The sequence below is a fragment of the Dromaius novaehollandiae genome, chromosome 3 (assembly GCF_036370855.1).
Source record: "Dromaius novaehollandiae isolate bDroNov1 chromosome 3, bDroNov1.hap1, whole genome shotgun sequence".
In the NCBI taxonomy this organism is placed as follows: domain Eukaryota; kingdom Metazoa; phylum Chordata; class Aves; order Casuariiformes; family Dromaiidae; genus Dromaius; species Dromaius novaehollandiae.
In genome coordinates, this window is record NC_088100.1 from 1,739,060 (window position 1) to 1,758,601 (window position 19,542).

Here is a 19,542-nt window from a genome sequence, read left to right on the forward strand (position 1 = left end):
TTCTCTGCGCAGCTTGATGTTACCAGTGCCTCTGCAAGTGGGAATTTATCTGACTTTTAGGAAAGCCACGCAGATTTAAATGACCTCCACATCCAGGTTAAGATGTGCAAGAGACTCTGCAGGCATGGAAATTGTTCAGAAGCTTCAGAGACCTCTGCCGTGAAGACTCACCCCAGCTGCTTTGCCTGCGAGCTTCTGGAAAATACGTGAAAAAGGAAGGGGCCAAATACATATTGAATCCTAGAATACTTTTGGTTGGAAAGGACCTCTGGAGGTCTGTGGTCCAGCCTCCTGCTACAAGCAAGACTAACTTCAAAGTCCGATGAGGTCGTCCAGCTGAGTTTTGCACGTCTCCAAGGATGGAGATGCAACAGCCTATCTGGGCCTTGTCCCGGGGCTGCACCATTCCCAAGGGAAAGATTTTTTTCTTATTTCCAGACAGCTTTTCAAGCTGTAGCTTGTCCCTATTGCCCCCAGTCCTTTCTCGCCACGCCTCCGAGGAGAGTATGGCTCTGTCTTCTCTGTAACCCCTTTAGGTGGTGGAAAAAGACTTCTTTGGGTTGAGCTCAGCTCCCTCAACTTCTTCTCATGGGCCATCTCCCAAGCCCTGGGGTAAGAGAGCACCTTTAGGGCCCATTTTTTGCGGCCGTCGCTTTCCACAACTGTCACTTTTCATCACTTTATTTTGCAGAGGCAAAGCACCTCCCGAGCGGCTCTTTGGGGCCAGTTATACCCAAGTATGGCTTTCACAGGAACAGGTGAAATAGAAGCAAGTTTGTTCCAAACTTTTTTTTTTATTCTATCAGTAAAATCCAAAGTATTGAAAGAGATATAAGCCTGGCATGGAAAATCAGAGCATAGTCGGTACGAGAGCGGGTTAGGTTACGTGATAAAAAGCTTGTCTCCCCCATGCAAAGGGGCACAGCGGCAAGCGGGGCAGCCCCCATCACCCATCAGAGACACGGAGCCCTCGACCCACCTTCTCCTGGGGGCATCTGGGATGCACTGTGGGATGCAAGGGAAGAGCGTTTTGGGATTGCACAAGGGTCGCTTAGGGGAGGAACCAAAGGGAGAGACCAAGGTGGTTTGGGGGAGGAACAAGCGTGGGAAAATAGCAGGATAGGGGGGAAAAAGGGGCTGGTTGGGTATAAGCAGTTGCTGATCAATACCTTGTCTGGGGATGCCCTGAGCGTGATCAGCACTGTCACTCCTGTCTTCTCATTAAACTCCATTTCTAACTATTTTCCCGGGTGAGGAAGTCTTGGACCAGGAGGTCCAAGCCAGCTGCCGGAGACACCGTGGTGTCTGGGGACGCCCGAGCCCCATCTGTGTGTGTGGGTCTGGGTGGGAGGTGACCAGAGCCGAGAGGATCCAGGGGCAGCTGCTGGGCAAAGCGAACGCCTAAGAAGGGATCCACATTTTATATACCTATGTGCTTCTCACCAACAGACCTTCATCCACGCCAGCCAGCGAGGGGAGCAGCAAATACACGCTCGGCCTTGCCGCTGGACCTCCCGGAGCGTTCGACCTGCCCCGTTTGCTCTCACCCAAGAGCGCAACAGCAAAGGCAAATTTTATGGGTAAGGAATATTCGTGCTAAAAAAAACCGGCGTCATGAAATGCATATGAAATGCCCCACTTACAAAAGCATTTCTAAGAAGCAGCAATTCACACGATGATTCGTTAGGAGCGCACAGAGTGAAAACAAGAAAGGCAGCAATACAAGTAATGAAAGCAGTTAACTCAAGGCAAGCCCCACACCACTCTAAGCATCTCTAGCTGCCTGCAGCTCCTTGTGTATCATGTTGATGAAGAAGAATTCCTGCTGTAAGCCTGCAAAAAAGAACAGTACCTTAAACAGAACTGGACAGGTGACACATATTCATGATAAACTTCTCATTTGTCTTGCATGTGCCATAGCAATATAGCACAGCCCTCTATCCAGCTGTTTGGGAACAAGCTTAGCTGTCTTAAACTGTAAATGAAGATGTCCCGGTGGTATTTGCCCTATCACCAAACACGTTGCCATCCCACAGAACGGGTAGCTTGTGTTATCCTTGGAGCTTAGGGACATGGACGGTCTCTGCTGCCCTTGGGCCACGACACCCTCCGTCCCCTGAGCCTGCTCCCCCCCGGGCAAAGGCCTCTCCCACCCAGCCCAGGTCTGCGAGGGGAGAGCTCGGACCGTACCCGGCAGCTTCCCGTCCAGCTCCTCCCACGGGCAGAAGGCGAGGCTGAGCACGTCAGAAAAGTCCTTCTCCAGCTTCCCGGTGATGTCCACCTGCAGCCAGCGCGTTGCTGAGCGTGTCAGCTGGGGGGACGGGGCTCCGGACCCCTCACCCCAGCAGCCCCGCGGAGGCCTGGTCGGTTCCCGCGGGGGTGTCCCCAGCCCCACAGCCCCGGACAGTCTCCTCTGCAGCCCCAGCTGGTCGCACCCAGGCCGTCCCATCAGCACGCACCCCCTCAACTGCCGAAAGCAACGTGGTTGCACGGCAAGCAACGGGGTTGCAGGGCGGCAACTACCACCCGCGCCTGCGCAGGCTCTGTGCCGTTGCCAGTCAGGATGCACGTGAAGGAGAGGGCATTTTGCAGAGCTGCTCAATGGCTCGGAAATGGGAAAGGGCTAAATATTTTCATAGCGCTTTTCAGGGCAGGGCAGAGCACCTAATCCAAAACAGTGAAGGACAGAACTGGCCGTTGTAGGATTTGACTCTGCAGCTCCAAAGTGTGAGCTTTGGGAAAAGGAGTGCTGTAGTTACCAATTACGGATGATGACTAGAAGTTAGAAGGTTGTATGCAGACCCCTGAGGACAGGGCTCAGACCCACGATTAGTGCTTTACGTCAAGGGTGGTCAATGCTGGTGAGCAGCCATGACGGATTAATAACATCAATAATGCTTCTGGGCACCGCTGGAGATGGGTCTCAGGTGACTCCTGCCACAAAAGCAACGCCAGCATCGACAGCGGCGGTGGCCTCGCAGCACGAAACTCCGTCCCCAAACTGAGGGCCCGTGCAGACTGCCCTGGGGAGGGGAGCCTGTGCCAAGCCCTGAGCCTGCCTGGGGACAGCTTGGGGCAGGACGATCTGGCCCAAGTCACAAAGACATCGGGGTTGTTCTTCCAGTGTCCCGTGTGACAGTCGCACTTCAGATCCATCCCGAGTCCCTTCCCTGGCTCTGTTCAGGTTACTAGCACAGGTGCAATCAAAATATCCCTTCGATAGTTTCCCGGGCAGCGTTTTCCAGTATCTTTGGCCATTAGCCTTAGCACGAGGCAGTCCTTTTCGGGATACTGTCCTCTATCCCAAAGCACTGTCCACTATGGTAAAGAAATCCCCCCAGAAGAAGAAGATGCGTGACTTACCTTCAGTTTCAGTAACTCGATTTTCATTTTCTCCTTTGCTTTTTCAAAAATTCCCCTTTCCACCTCATTCTTTATACCTTGGCTAATGACATTTTGCATCCTTTGATAGGCTTGGGATCCTCTTATCTTAGCGGCCTCTGTGGTAGAGTGGGAACAGTCACAACGATACCCAGATCCAAGATGAATGTGGGGAGAAGGGCTGGTGCGTTGATTTGGGAAAGGAAAATGGTGAAAGCCAAAATCTTCTGCAGAAAGAGGCCAGGCTGGCTCAGCTAGTGCCAGTGACCTTTGGTAACCAGGCTGACTTTTCTCTCAGCCTTTGTATATGTTTCCAGAGGGCACAGGATGAGCCGTTAAGATGGCATTTTACACTGCTGTATTGGAGGTCACCCATCTCCAGGACACTTTCCTACTCGGAGCTAGGTGTGACTAACTATTTGCTGCTGTCGACACCAGCAGTCCGTTTTCAGAATCCACTAATCGAGTAATTCAGGTGTCTTTCTAAAGCAAACATGAATGATTTCTGGATCTAGTTTTTTTCACTTTTTTTGTTTTCTGAGTATGCCACCTATTGATGTAAAAAGAAGGCAGTAACAAATTCATGAGCTTTTTATTTTAGCATCCTTCGTGCTCCTTCCTTCAAAAATATCTAAACAGGAATGAATTAATTCTAGGAAAAAATCTTTAATTTACAAGAATAAGCAAATTGGAATAAATCAGGCAGCTAATTTTCTGTATTTGAGCATGATCCACTTTGGACTTCAGAAATCTCTCTGAACTGATGACTAACATCTGACCTTTATGATTTTTGTTCCCAGGCTTTCAATAAGCAGAGTGTAAGCCTGGACTCTTCTTCTGAGCCCTTGTCGTGATTATTTTATAAAAATCAAAAGAACTTTCAGTACAAAATGAAAAAAAAAAGGTGACTGCTCATACCTTCATAGCATAGCAGTAGGTCCTTTTGAATGGACGCTGAGAGGGAGTGATAAATATCTGCTTTCCTCTGAAGGATGACTTTTTCAGTCTCACTGAGGATGAAGTCTGTCTGCAAGAACAGCTTGAGATGTTTGCCACTGTTGTTGCAATCACGTAAATCATTTAAGCTAACAGCCTCATAATGCTAATCTCATAAAGACAATCTAAATTAAAGCTTGGCGTTCAGCGGATGATGATGTCAACGGGCATCACCTTTCCATCATGCTCTGAATTAACGTGGAGGATGTCCAGCCGGGAAGGTTGTGCCACAATTTAAGGATAAATGCATTAACTCCACACCTTGCTGAATACCATGCTTACCAAAGACAAGGCAGAGCTGCTCATACGCCTCTTCCTCACCCACCCAGGGTCTTGAAACAGAGCTAATCACCTCCGGAGGTCCTGCAAAGACTACGTTCCCCTCCTTTCCCTCCTCCGATAGCTCATCCTCGTTTGCACAGCCCCTCACGGGACTACCCTGGGCCAGGGGTGGAGCGGGCTGGGCAGCAGGGCAATGCTCGTGCCCAGGTCGGAGGATCCGAGCACGCACCTTTCGGGTGCATCCCCTCCCCGCGCAAGCATACCTCCTGCTCGAGGAACTCGAGCCTGCAGGCGTCAGCCACCGATTTCTTCCTCTCGGTTTCCTTCAGCTTCTGCTGCACTGCGCATTTGAAGGTAACCAGGTTGGCTTTCAGCGTGGCCCGGGTGCCCATTTGGATCCTGGCGGGGGGATAAATTAGCTAGCGATGACAGAGGAAAAGGGGAGGCGAGGCAGAGGCTGCAACAACGCGGGCTGCGACAAAGCAGGCAGGGAGATTTCCATGGTCCCAGAAACCTCTTTCACCTTCAGCTAGTCCACACTGAGGATGTGGCCTTACTTTTTCCTTCGAAAAGGAGCAAATGCTGGACACAGTGACATGTCCCTTCCTGAAGTCACTCGCTAGGTGACATGCCCCAGGTTTTGGGGTGCTGTGACATTTCCCCGCTCCCCAGGTCTGCTGGATGCTGCAATCAATAACTACCAGACATAAGATGCTCTTTCAGGTTAAGCGAGTTACTGACGAAAAAATGTTTTCGTTTTCGCTCTGTTCAGTGGTTATTTGCCTTCCTCTAGTGGCTTTCTTTCCTGTCCCCGCCCAGAAACCTGCCTAACACCTTACACCGTTGTTAACCGACTTCCTTGTGCTAAGGGCATTAAAGTATGCAATGCAGGCAGATGGGCTTTGAATACCTCCAGAGAAGGAGACTCCACAACCTCCCTGGGCAACCTGCTCCAGTGCTCTGTCACCCTCACAGTAAAGGAGTTTTTCCTCATATTCGGATGGACCTTCCTGTGTTTCCGTTTGTGCCTGTTGCCTCTTGTCCTATCGCTGGGCACCACTGAGAAGAGTGTGGCCCCATCCTTTCTGCACCCTCCCTGCAGATACTTGTACACACTGATGAGATCCCCCCTGAGTCTTCTCTTCTGCAGGCTGAACAGGCCCAGCTCTCTCAGCCTTTCCTCGTAGGAGACATGCTCCAGTGCCTTCGTCACCTCAGTGGCCCTCCACTGCACTTGCACCAGTAGCTCCACGTCTCTCTTGCACTGGGGAGCCCAGCACTGGACACAGCACTCCAGGTGTGGCCTCGCCAGGGCTGAGTAAAGGGAGAGGACCACCTCCCTCGACCTGCTGGCAATGCTCTGCCTAACACAACCCAGGATACCACTGGCCTTCTTGGCCACAAGGGCACCTTGCTGGCTCATGGTCAACTTGTTGTCCACCTCCCAGGTCCTTCTCTGCAGAGCTGCGTAGACAACATCCACTGCTCTCCCTTCATCTACCCAGCCAGTCATTCCACCATAGAAGGCTATCAGATTGGTGAAGCATGACTTCCCCTTGGTGAATCCATGCTGACTACTCCTGATCACCTTCTTTCCCTCCGCATGCTTAGAGATGACATCCAGGATGAGCTGCTCCATCACCTTCCCAGGGATCGAGGCGAGGCCGACTGGCCTGTAGTTTCCTGAGCCCTCCTTCTTGCCCTTTTTGGAGACTGGAGTGACACTGGCTTTTGTCCAGTCCTCAGGCACCTCTCCTGTCCTCCATGACCTTTCAAAGATGATGGAGGGTGGCCTAGCAATACCATGATGGAGCAGACCCCGAGGAACTACTGGACATGCCACAAGCAGCTGCTGATCATGACACACAAAAGAGTGAGAAGCAGACAAAAGTTGCAGATAGCGCCCTGAGAGATGGCTGGGTCTCACGGGTGATTAAGGGAGAGGAATATGAGGGACAGCCAGACCTCACAGGTAACTGAAAGGGCATCTTGGGGACCTCTGGGGGAGTCTTGCAAGGCCAGCAGGGCCCGGGCAATGCTATCAGCAATACCGCATAAGACCAAGATACCCTGGGTAATGAAACCAGAAATACAAAGATTGGGTGTGCAAGTAGCAAAATTGGGATCCTTAGAGAAAATGTAATTAGAGGTTAGTAATTTATCTGGGGCAGAGAAAGAGAGGGATCGAGGCGGGTGGGGAACAACTAGTATGAGAAAAGGGAAAGAAAGGGTGGATAAAAGAGGCTGATCAAATGCAAGAAGCTACTCGTCAATATGTTTGTCTGAACAAGCCCTGTGCCTGATCACCAGCCCGTCCTTTTCTCTTATTAAATGCTACTGCTATTTCCCGCCTGACCTCACTCTGTTCTGCGAACACGTGCTTGTGTGCACACGTGTAATCTGCCAGCAAACATCAAGCTTCGCTAGCCGCGTTCAGCCCCCCCTTAGCCAAGGGGATTCCCCTGCTCCTTGGTACAAACAGCGATGTTGAGATACGGTGGAGAGCTCAGTGACGAAAGAACCAGAAAGTGACACTTCTACAGTCGCAACGAGGGCCTGTCCCTCTGCGGCGGAGCGAAGGAGTTAGCGGTTGAGGGAAGAGCCCAACGGGAGCCAAAGGACTTGAGGAGAAGCTAGAGCCTGACAGCTCCTTGGAAGGTGCTCACAGCCGAATCCCCATGCCTGTAAAGATGGGAGTAAGCAAAGAAAGGACAGACAGTCCTGGGCAGTACCAGCTGGGGCCACACATCAGGGCGAGCAGTTCTGTGTTGGGGAAGAGCTGCAGACAGCTGGGAGATGATCCAGGGATGGGCAGCAAGAGTGAGGAGAAGTCATGAAAACAAATGGCAAGCAAAGACAGAAAAAGGTGATTTGTTGAGACAAGAGAAGACCGAGGGGAAATGCAGGAGGCTTCGAATGCAATGAAAGCCACCGAAAAGCAGAAAACATTAGCCTACTGCCATAACCCTGAGGAATAAAACAAAAAGCCAGAGGTTTAACCCACGTTACAGGACGTTAAAATTAGACATTAGGAGACGTTTTCTAATACAAGTGTTTGTGAAGCACCAGAGCGGGTTACCTAGGAAGAGTGTGAGGTGGTCATGGCTGGAGACATAGAAGAATAGGTGAGACAAACATCTGTCAGAAATAGGGTGGACACAGCTGTCTTGCTGTGGGACAGTGAAAAAGCTGTGGCACCTTAAGATGCCTTTCTGCACAGTCTGATTTCAAGCAGGGATGGGAGTCTCTTACCTGAATATTTGTCCAAAATTCATGTCAATTTTTTCGTAGATGGGCTGAGCCAGAGATTCATTGATGTCTATCCGGTCAAAGCGCCGGGAGGCAAACACACCGTTCTTCAGGCACACAGCTTTCAGGGTCCTGTGATAGCCTTGGTAGCCACGGTCTCGCTGCAGGAGAGGAGACACAAGGAATAAAACGCATATAGGACAGGTGCCCCAGGAGATCGGAGCTCCAGCATGATGGACATTACACGTGCCGGATCTCTGTTGTGGAAAACCATCAGAGAAAGGGAGGGAAGGAGGGGGTTTTCAGCCACTCTCCCAGTGGGTAGCTGAGGTTCTCAAAGTTTACAGACTACATCTGTGAAGGAGCAAAAAGAGCATTATAGTCTGGTGTTTAGCAACCATAGTCTGGTGTTTAGCGGAAACTAAGCCCTCCCTAAGCATTACCATCCCTCGTGTAGGAAGCATCAGAAATCTCGGCGTATGGTAGAAGAGGCATCACAACAATATTCACAAAGCTGCCCTGTACCAAGGACACTGGGCTGTGTCTTAGCGCGTGCCTCTCTCCAGACCTCAGCTGAATACCACCAGGACACAGAACCTTGAACATTCCCCCTTTTTCCTTTGCAAATTCCAGACAGTTTGGAAAGGAGAAAGCAAGTCATGGTCTCCACATCTGGAGACCCCCGAGACACTGCAAGGGCCAGCTACCACCCAGCTAAGCCTTCCTACTGAGACACGCACAGAAATACAACTTGCTGGTGCTTAAGCACAACCAAGCATGTGTAGCAGAAGACATTCAGCGCTGGGAGGAAATTTCTCCTTGAGCTAACGGTGCCTTGAGCCATGAGCAGCAACCCAACAGGGCTCTGGAGGATCTAATACTGGAAATAGAGCTTTTCGACCCCTTCTGTGTCCCTGCATGGGTCTGACCCTTAGTGACCCTCCACGGTCGCACAGAGAGTCTGCCCTGGCGTACAGCTATGCCCTGTGTTACCCCTCTCTCCGTATGGCCAGGATCAAAGAGAAATCCCACTGGTCTGGTTGTCTGAAGGACACCAGTGCCACCCAGTCTCTTTGTCCTGAGCTATGTTGGAGCGGTCGCTGTTCTGCACTAGCTTAGCCTGCAAAGCAACAAGCGTGTTCAGGGGGCTTTGAGGGTGCTCTGAACGTGCTGGGCGCATTCTCCACCCCCCGATCGCTCCCTGATATCAAAGTATTTTCCAGCGGTTGGCAAGCAGCAGAGGAGGCACGGCTAGCAGAGTGTGCTGCTGACCAAGAAAGACAGACACCTACTAAATCTCTTAGCCAGGGGAATATGATGGACACGGAGGGCCTGACAGCCTCGAGAAGAGAAGGCCAAGAGGGGGATCTTGCTGATGTCTACGACTACCTGAAGTGGGTTATAGAGGAGAAGACAACAGACTCTTCTCAGATGCACGCAGCAAAAGCACGAGAGACAATGGTCACACATTTCAGGAAAGAAAATCCCTGCTAGATAGAAGGAAACCTGCAACGTGAGCAGCAAAACACTGGACCAGAGGCTGAGAAAGGTTGCGGACACTCCCTCCTTGGAGATTTTCAGGACTTGGCTGGATAAGGCCCTGGACAAGCAGACCTAACCTTGGTGTTACCCATCAGGAGGTTGGACTGCAGACCTCCAGAGGTCCTTTCCTAATTAACTTATTCTAGGATTCAAAACACACTGCTTTATACCCACAGTAAGGAACTTGCGCATAATTTTCTCGTACGACTTTTTTGCTTCATTTACGCCTTCATTGAGTGGCTGTTCCATAGATGCGAAACATTTCTCAATATCTTTCTCCAGCTCACTGATCTTGCCCATAATGAAGTCTTTCAAGGTATTTTTTTTCACATGCAAATGCTGAAATGAAAGGACAAGAGGGAACAAATCACTGAAGACATGCTGGAAGCAACTGAAACATATCCCTGCATCCCTTCCATCTAGAAACTGCACGGCAGGCTCAGGGTGAGTTAGGCTTAGATTAGCAACGTCCAAAAATTCCCCAGGGTGATGAAAGGGGCCATGCTGGCAGTTCTGGGAGAGATTTTCCTCTGGACTCATTCCTGATACCATGTATGTGATACTTCTTGTTGGGAAGGGCGTAGGAGATGCAGTTGAGCAACTGTCTGGGGCATCATGTGCATCAACACCCTTGTTTGCAATATATCTTAGGCATCATGAGAGAAGGATATGGCACACCTTGCCTGCTCTAAGGCATAGGGAAGGAGAAAGGCCTGTGTCGAGCTGTTATTGCCTGCCCAGCAATGCAACTCCCCCCCCCCAGTATTTGCTAAAGCTGTTCTCAACAAACCTGTTTGTCGTGGTTGCAGCTGAGACTCTGAAGCAGTTTAAAAATGACCAGAGCCTCTTGTACATAATCTATTAGCACCTTCCTCTTCTCTGACACATAAAACTTCCAGATGTACTCCCTCAGCTTTGGGATCTCTGAAACCACGCAAAGAGGTTGAGTTAGAAGCGCAAGAACCCCACGGAACCCTCTTAAAACCCTCTTAAAAAGCCCGTGGAAACTTGTTCCTCCTGCAGAACATCTGGGAGATCAACATTTCACAAACTGCGCCTTGCAGTTCCTTTGGGGGCCCTGAGAAGGCCAACGAGAGATCCTAGGTGCCCGGAAAAGGCATTAAGGGTTCGTTTTCAGTTGCATCGGCTCCCTGGACTGGTTCAGCACGTAGCCACACAGGCACAACGCTGGTCCGTCGGAGGACAAGGTGGGCACATGGGGCACATGCAGGGCCACCTCGGCCTGGATTGGCTCCAGAGCACCGTAAAGGCACCTTGGGGACAGGAGGCTGCACCAGCAAAAATGCACTGAAAAATATCTCTGTAGCTAAGCAAAGGACTAGATAAATACAGAACCAGCGTAGGCTCATGCTGATGTCCATAGCCTTATTATAGTAATAGATCCTAGCTCTGAAGGACTGGGAAAAAGTTAATATTAGGATAAAAAGGTACTAGAATAATTACAGGCCCAGCACTCCAGCATCGAGCTGACTGAAAGTGGCAGTGGTGGTGGGGACAGTCTTTTAAAACAGGAAAGCACAGGAAAAACAGTCATGCCAAGCCAGAAGGGTTTTTGGAAAAAATATTGTGTCAAGGTCACTTCACGTTGTTTTAATGCAATTCCGAGGATGGCTGATAACTTTAAGTGCCAAGGTGCAATGCAAGGTATTTAGCATTGCATGATCTTCAGATCCAGGAACAAGAATGCTATCGATTCAGCATGGCACCTACTGAATGATTTATAAACTAGGGAAAAGGAAGAGCTCAACGCACCACCTCTAATGAAGAATCATTAAGGTGGCACAAGGCCAAGATGTGCTCAAGGGGTCAGCTCCATGCTATTCGATGCTTTTATGAATAAATTTCAGGAGGAGAAAAAAAACAAAAGAAAAGGTAACTCCTGAGGGCCTCTCTAAGCCAGGACATTATTCCCATGCCTCTGCTTGCACCTTGCACCGTCATTGCCTCCATCCTCCTGTCCCACCACCGCTGCCTCTGCCATGGCCACGCAGCCCCATGCCCTCTGCCGAAACGACCTCCCTGTTCCAGCACCATCGCTAGGGATTCATGCCAGCTCCTCCGCGGTCAGCTGGGGTCAAAAAGCATTCAGAGAGCAATGGCATGCTTTGTGCAGAGAGAAAACCTGAATGTCACCTGTTTCCTCCTTGCTGAGCTTCTTCCCCTGCCAATACTCCCGGGCACTGACCGTGTACACAAGATCCGCCTTTTGCAGAACTTCGGAGTTGTTGGGAAGCTTTTTCTGCAACACACACGTACCAAGCTTATATGTGCCATCTGCTAGTGGCACAACAGCTCAGGCACACGTATTTTAATATATTAATTAGCAGATAGTAATTGCTGGTACATTCTTGGGCGACCACATTCATGCCACGGACCAGCTCAAAGCTGATCCCGTTGGTGTTGCGGGGCTCTTTCCTGCTCTGCTTCCAGCAGAGTGAGTTGATTTGGGTTCTTAGCTTTTATGAAACAAATTCTGAATCAAGGGTCATCCTGGTAAACAAATTACTTTCTAGATTTCTTGCATATGGCAGAAAGTTAAATTGGAGATGACTAGGAAGACCAGTCAGTCCCAAACAGAGAGATAAGGGAGAGTTTGGAAATAATCAGAAGCTGCTAGATAATGAGCAGACTTCATGGAAAACATTTATTAATGAATATCACAAGAATGAGCGACAGACTTGCCATCAAAATCTAAAGAGGGGAGATTCACAACACAGACCGACCCTGTCCGGGTTCTCCATGCCCTTACCTCTAGGCTTCTTTTCACCACTTTGCTCTTCTGCTGCTTCACCATTGCATTCCTCTCTAGGATGGCATCATGTTCATTTGTTAGCGGCGTCTATGTTTGGGAAAGCAATAGGAATTATTACTCGCATTTCCCAACATGCTAAATAGTTCCCTAAGTTTTTAAGGCCAAAGAGCTAGTGTGGTTTCTCCCTAATACAAGGCAAAGAACTGCATGCGGTTTCTGGTTTCTCCATCAAGTCAGTCAATTCTGTTCAAGTCGGGTTAGATCATATGGAAAGTTCCCCAGTTTTCTTAAATGACTTCAAGGGATGAAGAACCCATTTCGCTTCCTTGTAAACTGCTCCAGGAACTTGTTAAAATTTCACACACTGGCTCTGTTTGTGCTAGCTCACAGCAGCTCCTCCCCGTGCAATACTTACAGACCCTGATGAAGTCATGTTGCAGCCTTTGCTCAGATGCATTAATCAGCCTGGCTGAAAATGAGGGGGCGTAACAGGAAAAGTTCTCGTATCAAAGCAATGCTATAAAATACTCATTCGCTAAAAATACTGGTATTGTAACACTTTGGCATAGTTATGCAACCTTCCTTGCAGGTTTTGATTTGCTCTCTGAATTGAAAGTACTGCCCCAGGCTTCTTAGGGAGACAATTTATATGGAATATGAAGGATAATGCTTGTAAACAGTTAATTTAGGTTGCGACCTGAAAGAAACCTCATCGGATATTACGGTGACCTCCGAGCACTTCACTGGACAAACACTAAACCAAGGCTTGTCTTGGCCTTAGTTTCCAGATCCCTTTCACAGTTCAAAGTTGCTGATCTTAATTTAAAGCAGATGATACCTAAGGTATCAAACCTCAGGATACGCCTAGCCCTGCAGCAGACTTCTCCGGGACCTTGGGAAGCTTGTTCTGTTCCAGCTATCAATACGGGAAACACAAACATCTCTTCCTCGTAGTAGTGTACAGAGGGCAAATCAATGAACGACTATCGGGATTGTGCCCATATAGGTAAACACACTTAAGTAAACATAGGAAAGAAAAACCCTGTGGGTGAGTCCGCCCTGCCTTGCTCTAACCCGGCTCAGTTTTCTTAACACCAGTTTTTTGCATTTCTCAGTGCTGTGCAAGCAGGGATCACTTCACACCCACGGCTGCTGCTTTGCCAGCGCAGAAGTGGGGGCACAGGGCTCTCGATAACCCCCCAACAGCACATGTACATGACAAGCTGGGAGGAAAAAGCCTCCTGGCTCTCGGGCCACTACCATGTGTGTCTGCTCATCTGTGTCATCTCATCTCATGGTGGTGATCAACTTATGCCCCAAATGCTGAAAACCCAAGGTTCTTGTTTAAGCTTGAGAGCCAAACTGGTTTCATCCTATTCACCCGAAACCTTCGGGGTGCCCACATGAGCCTTTGATACAGAACAGATTCAGGAGACATAAGTCCTCCTCAGGCCCCCAGGTAAAAAAAATGATCTTTTAATTCACATTTAGCCTTACAGCTTCTAGTGAAATATGGAGGGCCTGCGTCTTTCTTCAAAACATAAACCAGGGACCTGCCATCTGTGTTCTTGGAAAGCATTCCTTGTTAACCCCTTTGCACACTTCAAAACTTGTCTAAAAAATACTCACATTCTTTTCTTTTCTTTCCCTGAAAAGACAAAAACAAAACAAAAGTTACGCGTTTGGACCATTTTAGCAGACTCAGCTCCTGCAAGCACGGGGGAGGAGGACAGTGCCGAGACGCACCACGTTCACAGTCGCGCCAGGTTGGGCCAGAACCAGCATCACCTACCCCGAGCTTGGCTCCAGCCATGGCTAGGGCTCAGTGCTTTATAGGAACACCCCTTTTTTCTCAATCCAGAGATACCTTAGGCCCCGAAGCCAAAAAGAGACTGTCACAGGGAAGCAGGAGATTCCCTCCTTTCCCTCTTCCAGCCTGGCCCCAGCCCTGGTGCACATGACTGCCCCAGGACACAGCTGCTGCTGAGTCAGTGACAGCCATCGGGCTTATTATACACACCCAGAAGCACCTCTGGCAACCTCTGGACTTCAGGGGTAGCTTGTTTCATTACCTCTTGTATTCCTCTAGGTCCAGGCTATCAGACTTTGTGGCCACCAAGGCGATGTCCCTGCACATCCCACACTGGAAAGCCTTCACGCCCTCACTCAGTAGCTTCTCATGGTTTTTTTCTCCTTGAATACGTTCGAAAGAGTTGACTACCCAGATGACAGAGCATCTGTTGATGTTCTACAAGGGGCAGTAGGGGAAGAGGGACCAGAAAGAAAAGATATAAACATCAGCAAAGAATAAATGCCGGAAATGCTGAATGCCTTCAATTCCCAGGAACTGGCTGAAGTTAAAGGATGTGCAGTCTCTGCAGGAGTGTATTTCCAGGCAGAGACCTCAGCCTCCCATCATGAATTACTACAACCCACCACTGCAGCCGAGGGGAGTTTGGACGGGACACCAGTGCTTTCCCTTGTAGAGCATGTGGCAGCACCTCAGCACCGGGTGGGAAGGAGGATGAATACGGGATCAGCACCTGCAAGGCTTCTCACTGCTGGAGGAGAAACACCACAAGCCTTTGATGCTGTCCACAAGTAGAGCAACTCCACCATATCTGAGCTGCAAAGCCCGTTAGTTCAGGTGTGTGCTGCAGCATTCGCTGAAACGCTATTCTGGGCCTTCTGCTAAAAGGTTTCCCTGTTCCCCACTGCACCGCTGATGACTCTAAATCTCTTCCTCGCTTATTCTTCCTGGACAGAAACACCTCTGCAGCTTTTAAAAGCTCCCAGCCACAGTCAACAAGTACTCCCACCGCCCCACGGGACAGTTTGCCAGTCACCTCTTTCCACATTGCATCCCTTTTGCTATTGAAATCGCCTGTCCCTGGAATATCCATAAGGATGACGCCTTCTGGAAGCACATCCGACCTTGGGAGAGTCACTTCCACATTTTTGATTAACGGCCAGAATTGCATCTTTTTGTCTTCTTCGCTTATTTCTGTTCGTGTGGCATCATTAATGTTTTGAGTCCGAATATACGGTTCCAGTTTTTCAGAAAGCGCTTCTGCCTAGGACACAACGGAGGAATAAAGAAATACCCATCCTTAGAAAAGAACCTCAGAGATGCAGGAAAACCATGATGATCTTCCAGGGCTGGTTGTGACACTCAGAGCCTCCTTTCTTTGGTGTGGACCATACAATATATAGAAAGAAAATGACTTCCCCAGGGTCCCTCACTGTCAACACCGATGGGACAACCCAAGAAATCCCCACCCTTCCCAGCAGGATGAACGTCCCTCAGGAATGCAACAAACATATGGGGAAAAGACATCACCCCCCACCCCCAATGGACAACAGGAAGCCCCCAAGATCCTTTGGCATCCAGGACTCACCTTCCTCAGGAATCTGCTTGGCCACACAGGGATAGTCTATACACAGTGGAGACATTCAATTTAACAAGATCTGGAGAGGAACCTGCATCACCAGCCCAGGTATCCTTCCCAGAGAGACAGGCCCACTCCAAAAACCCCACAGAAGTAACCGGGTTAAGGTCCCTGGCTGTATTTTGCAAGGACACAAACTGAGTTGTCATGTTGTCCTGGAAAGGCACAGGCTACTCACTTGCATTTCCTTGAAGCTGATACATCTTGAAGAGGGAATATTGATGATGGGTTTCATCGCACACAGCTCTTCATAGGTCTTAGTTTCAGCTCCTTGCCCGTAGATTGCACAGATCTTCAAAGCATTCTCATCTCTTTCCTCGTCTTTTTCGTTATCTTCATCCGGTTCAAGAAGTGCCACCAGACTCTTCAGTTCATCCTTCCACTCCTGTCGGCACAGATCAAATACAAGGAAAGGTAATGGCTTGGGTGCCGGGAAAAGGGAGGGGAAGGATGGGCCCTGAGCAAGACTGCTGCAAGGCAACCAGCACACGGGCACAGCTGAGGTGTCTCGGGCCTCCGGGATAGGAGAGCAAGAAAGAAGTTATATTGCTTCTCTCCCTGAGCACCTAAACCAGTGGCAACTGCTGCTAGGGTCTGCAGGGACACTTCTTCAGGAAGGCTTTGTCCATCAGGTGTTACATCCTCCCCCATGTCCAGGTCCCTTCCAGAAAGCCGAAATTCCCCCTGGAGAAGCCCTCTAAGACTAGGCTGGCTTATTTTCAGTTTGTGCCCAGCGACAGGACAAGAGGCAACGGGCACAAACGGAAACACAGGAAGGTCCATCCGAATACGAGGAAAAATTCCTTTACTGTGAGGGTGACAGAGCACTGGAACAGGTTCCCAGGGGGGTTGTGGAGTCTCCTGCTCTGGAGATATTCAAAACCCGCCTGGACGTGATCCTGGGCAAGATGCTCTATGGGGGCTTGGACTAGGTGATCTCCAGAGGTCCCTTCCAACCTCAACCCTTCTGTGATTCTGCGACTCAGTCTCCTTTACTTTCTGCTTCAAGGGCAAAAAACATGAATATTATCCTTGCCTCATCGGAGAGAAGGTAAATTTTTGCTTCATAATTTTTGGTGCGGCTTGTGTTGATCTGCACCACACAAGACGTGCAGGTTTTGCTCCCCGACACCGGCAAGAAGAATTTTTTCTCTATGATAGCATTCAGTAACGTGCTTTTCCCAGCCCCGGTGCTGCCAAAGAGACCAATGCAAATGGGATCCAGCAAAATATCTGGCTTCAAGCCTTTAAGGCGGTTCCTGGGGATGAAGAGAGAAGAAAGGGCGATTTAAATGACTCCATCAGGTCTGTGTATTTGAGAAAGGTGAAGTACATTTTGTTATATACACAAAAGAGACTTTCAGCTGGAAGCTGTGGGATCCTACATACGCTCCATACCCAATTCAAAGACAGCTTTCTGGTCACTCACTGGACATCATATCAGGATTTCCAGCAAGCTCTGCAAAGCAAGAACAGCCCAGCACCTCCTCTTTTTCACTACAAATAGAGGCTGGCTTAAAAGCCCATGAGTATGGCAAAAACTCTGGACCACCTCTTCCCACAGAAGAACCAAAAGATACCCTTTAGCAAGAAAATGCTCGATGTATTCAACTCACTCGATGTATTCAAACCCATCTGTTGTCCCAGGTGAGCCATGCAGAGAGAGAAAGTCTGACAGCTTTATGCAGGACTCGTTCAGAATGGTTCTTAGGTCCTTTTGCTTCCTTTTGCCTGGAAGGAGAACAGAGTCGTTTGATCAGAGCTGCATCTCTGTCCCCGTGTCCTGGGGTGGCACCTCCAAAGCCAGGCAGCCCTCAGCAGAAGACCCCCCCCCAAAACCCAGCCCGCGAGCATCAAGCAGACTGCTCTGCATGCTATTTGCAGCACGGACAGCCCCAAAAACACTGGTTCTGCGGGGCAGTTTGTGTGGCCAGGAGACCAGCAAAGAAGAGCCTCAAGGATGGTGTCCCTGGCTCAGAGGATGGCAACAAGAAGGGTGCAAGAGCCACTGAGCTGATGGCTTCTTTCCATGGCAAGCGTAGACGCATCCGTATGAATTTAAGCTGGGACCATCTCACACAGACCAGTTTTGTCCCACAAGCCACAGCTGAGCCTGGGTCACTTCATTTATGTGCAAAGTTTTTGTTCCAAACATGCTCCCCAGGGCCAGCAAAAGCTGCCGTTGCGCATACTCACAGTTCTTCAGAGCCTCTTGCTCCTCATCTTCAAAATTTTGATATCTGTTGAACTTTTTCCTTTTCCTGGGAGTCTCTTCTGTTCCACCATCCGTGTTGCCTTTTCAGAGAAAGGGGAATTCTCATCAGCATGTGAAGTCTCTCTGGAGACCTTGCAACCCAAAACTCATGCCTGACAGCACTGTGGAAGCATCCATTTAAAAACCTTACCTCTTAGCTGGTCCTGCTAGAAACACAAACCCAGGAGACCGAAATGGATGAGCTCAGAGCAGGATGCCTCTTCCCTAACCTCAACCTGCTATCACTTCCCACAGGATGCTACATAAGAGATCCCGAAACTCCCTTTATTTGCTTCAGCGTAAATCCCCCTTTTGCCACAAGCACAGAAGCTGCCATACCGGTCCAACCTCTAAACGCTGTCCGAGAGTGAACCAAAACTATACAAGCAAATCGGGTTTGAAACAGATTTCTGAACAATCAAAAATAGATGGGGTGGGGTGTGGGGGCTAGGGCCTGTTTTGGAGCTTCACCAGATGCTACTGGTGAAAATCTGGGCCTCTTCTCCATCAGGTGCAAGCTGAAGAACGTGAAATTACAGCAGCCGGGACGCCCTGCTCTGCAGATGCTGGGACACTCACGGGACAGCAGGACGTGATCGCCGCTTACCTTGTTGTTCTGGTCCTCCCTCTGCCATCGAGCGAGACTAACTCTGAACCGGGCTGGCCTTAAGTGAGCGATGGGTTGCGACAGCTTATTTGAAACTGAGATGTGCACAGATCGGAAGGTAAGATGGTGGCTGCAGGGAAGAAAAAAAAAAAGAAAAAAAAGAAGTGAAAGCATCGCAAGCTCCTCCTGAGGGAGGGAGAAGAGCACGGTTACGGTCTTCAGCCAGGCTCGCCTTGATTTGAGGAGCAAGTCCTCAATAGCACCAGCCGTATTTTCTGCGTTGCTGCATGAATTTAGGTGGTTGAGAGTGGCAAAAGCCAGAGAGGCTTGGAAAAGACAGGGACTGACAAGCAAAATAGACAACAGCACGTGGAAAATTTAAACAAAAGCTGCCTTGCAACTGGATTAGGCAGAAAATAATTGTCACATCCTCTCTACAAACATACTGTGCTGCTGATCATAGGAGTCCTATAGATAAGGAAAAATTATCACCAGCCAGTTAAAAAAAAGCAAAATAACAAAAAGTAGGTTCTATTTCTTACCTTCAGATTCGTGGAGGTTCCGGGAACTGCAGCAGAGCAGAAACGAAACTGAAGCCCGCAGCAGTCTCCGCGGGCACATGCAACTCCTCCCTCTGCAGACGTGCCGGCAGCCTCCCTTGCCCGCTCCTCGCCTGCTTCCGCTTCCAGCTTCCAAGCCCTCCCTAAAAACAAGGGCCTGCCTTTCTCTTCAGGTTGCTTTCAGGTTGTGTTTTCAGATTTGAGAGCTTCTCCTGGATTTGCACTTCTCCAAGTGTGTTTTTTTTACATCCCACCTGACTCCCGGGGCTGGAAGTTGGAAGAGCTGCCAGCTAACGGGAGCCTTAGGAAGAAGCTGCCCGAAGCGCTGGGTGAAAGAGCCCCAGGGCCGCATCTCCCACGCGGCAGCTCTTTGCTCGGCGTGGTTGTCCCCAAGCCATCTCTGGCCTCACGCTCCCGTGTGCTGGCCACGTGTTTGCTGAGGCCGTAGC

The 19,542-nt window shown here is 49.6% G+C and overlaps 1 protein-coding gene across 2 annotated transcripts; it reads right to left on the minus strand.

Moving 5' to 3' along the window:
- Positions 1-774: 774 nt before the first annotated feature.
- LOC112993183 (nuclear GTPase SLIP-GC-like) lies at positions 775-19,225 on the minus strand. Of its 2 annotated transcripts, XM_026116574.2 has the most exons (19): positions 19,076-19,224; positions 18,534-18,663; positions 17,869-17,967; positions 17,289-17,403; positions 16,709-16,931; positions 15,851-16,057; positions 15,070-15,297; positions 14,296-14,471; positions 13,853-13,871; positions 12,221-12,310; positions 11,605-11,710; positions 10,241-10,374; positions 9,625-9,789; positions 7,912-8,069; positions 4,923-5,058; positions 4,300-4,408; positions 3,364-3,500; positions 2,191-2,281; positions 775-1,833 (listed from the first exon to the last, which is right to left on the minus strand). In XM_026116574.2, exons 2-19 carry the CDS (start codon positions 18,559-18,561, stop codon positions 1,766-1,768), a joined length of 2,289 nt encoding a protein of 762 aa, XP_025972359.2. In that variant the 5' UTR covers positions 18,562-18,663; positions 19,076-19,224; the 3' UTR covers positions 775-1,765. The 2 variants fall into 2 exon arrangements, with proteins under 2 accessions (XP_025972359.2, XP_064364274.1); XM_064508204.1 differs by lacking the exons at positions 9,625-9,789; positions 10,241-10,374; positions 11,605-11,710 and having other exon boundaries at positions 19,076-19,225.
- Positions 19,226-19,542: the final 317 nt, after the last annotated feature.

Coding starts and splice junctions, on each gene's coding strand:
- LOC112993183 (XM_026116574.2), bottom strand. CDS start 18,561: ATGGCAGAGGGAGGACCAGAACAACAAG. Junction 9,790..10,240: donor GCTGCAACCACGACAAACAG/GTTTGTTGAGAA, acceptor CTTTCATTTCAG/CATTTGCATGTGAAAAAAAA. Junction 1,834..2,190: donor GCTGGACGGGAAGCTGCCGG/GTACGGTCCGAG, acceptor TCTTTTTTGCAG/GCTTACAGCAGGAATTCTTC.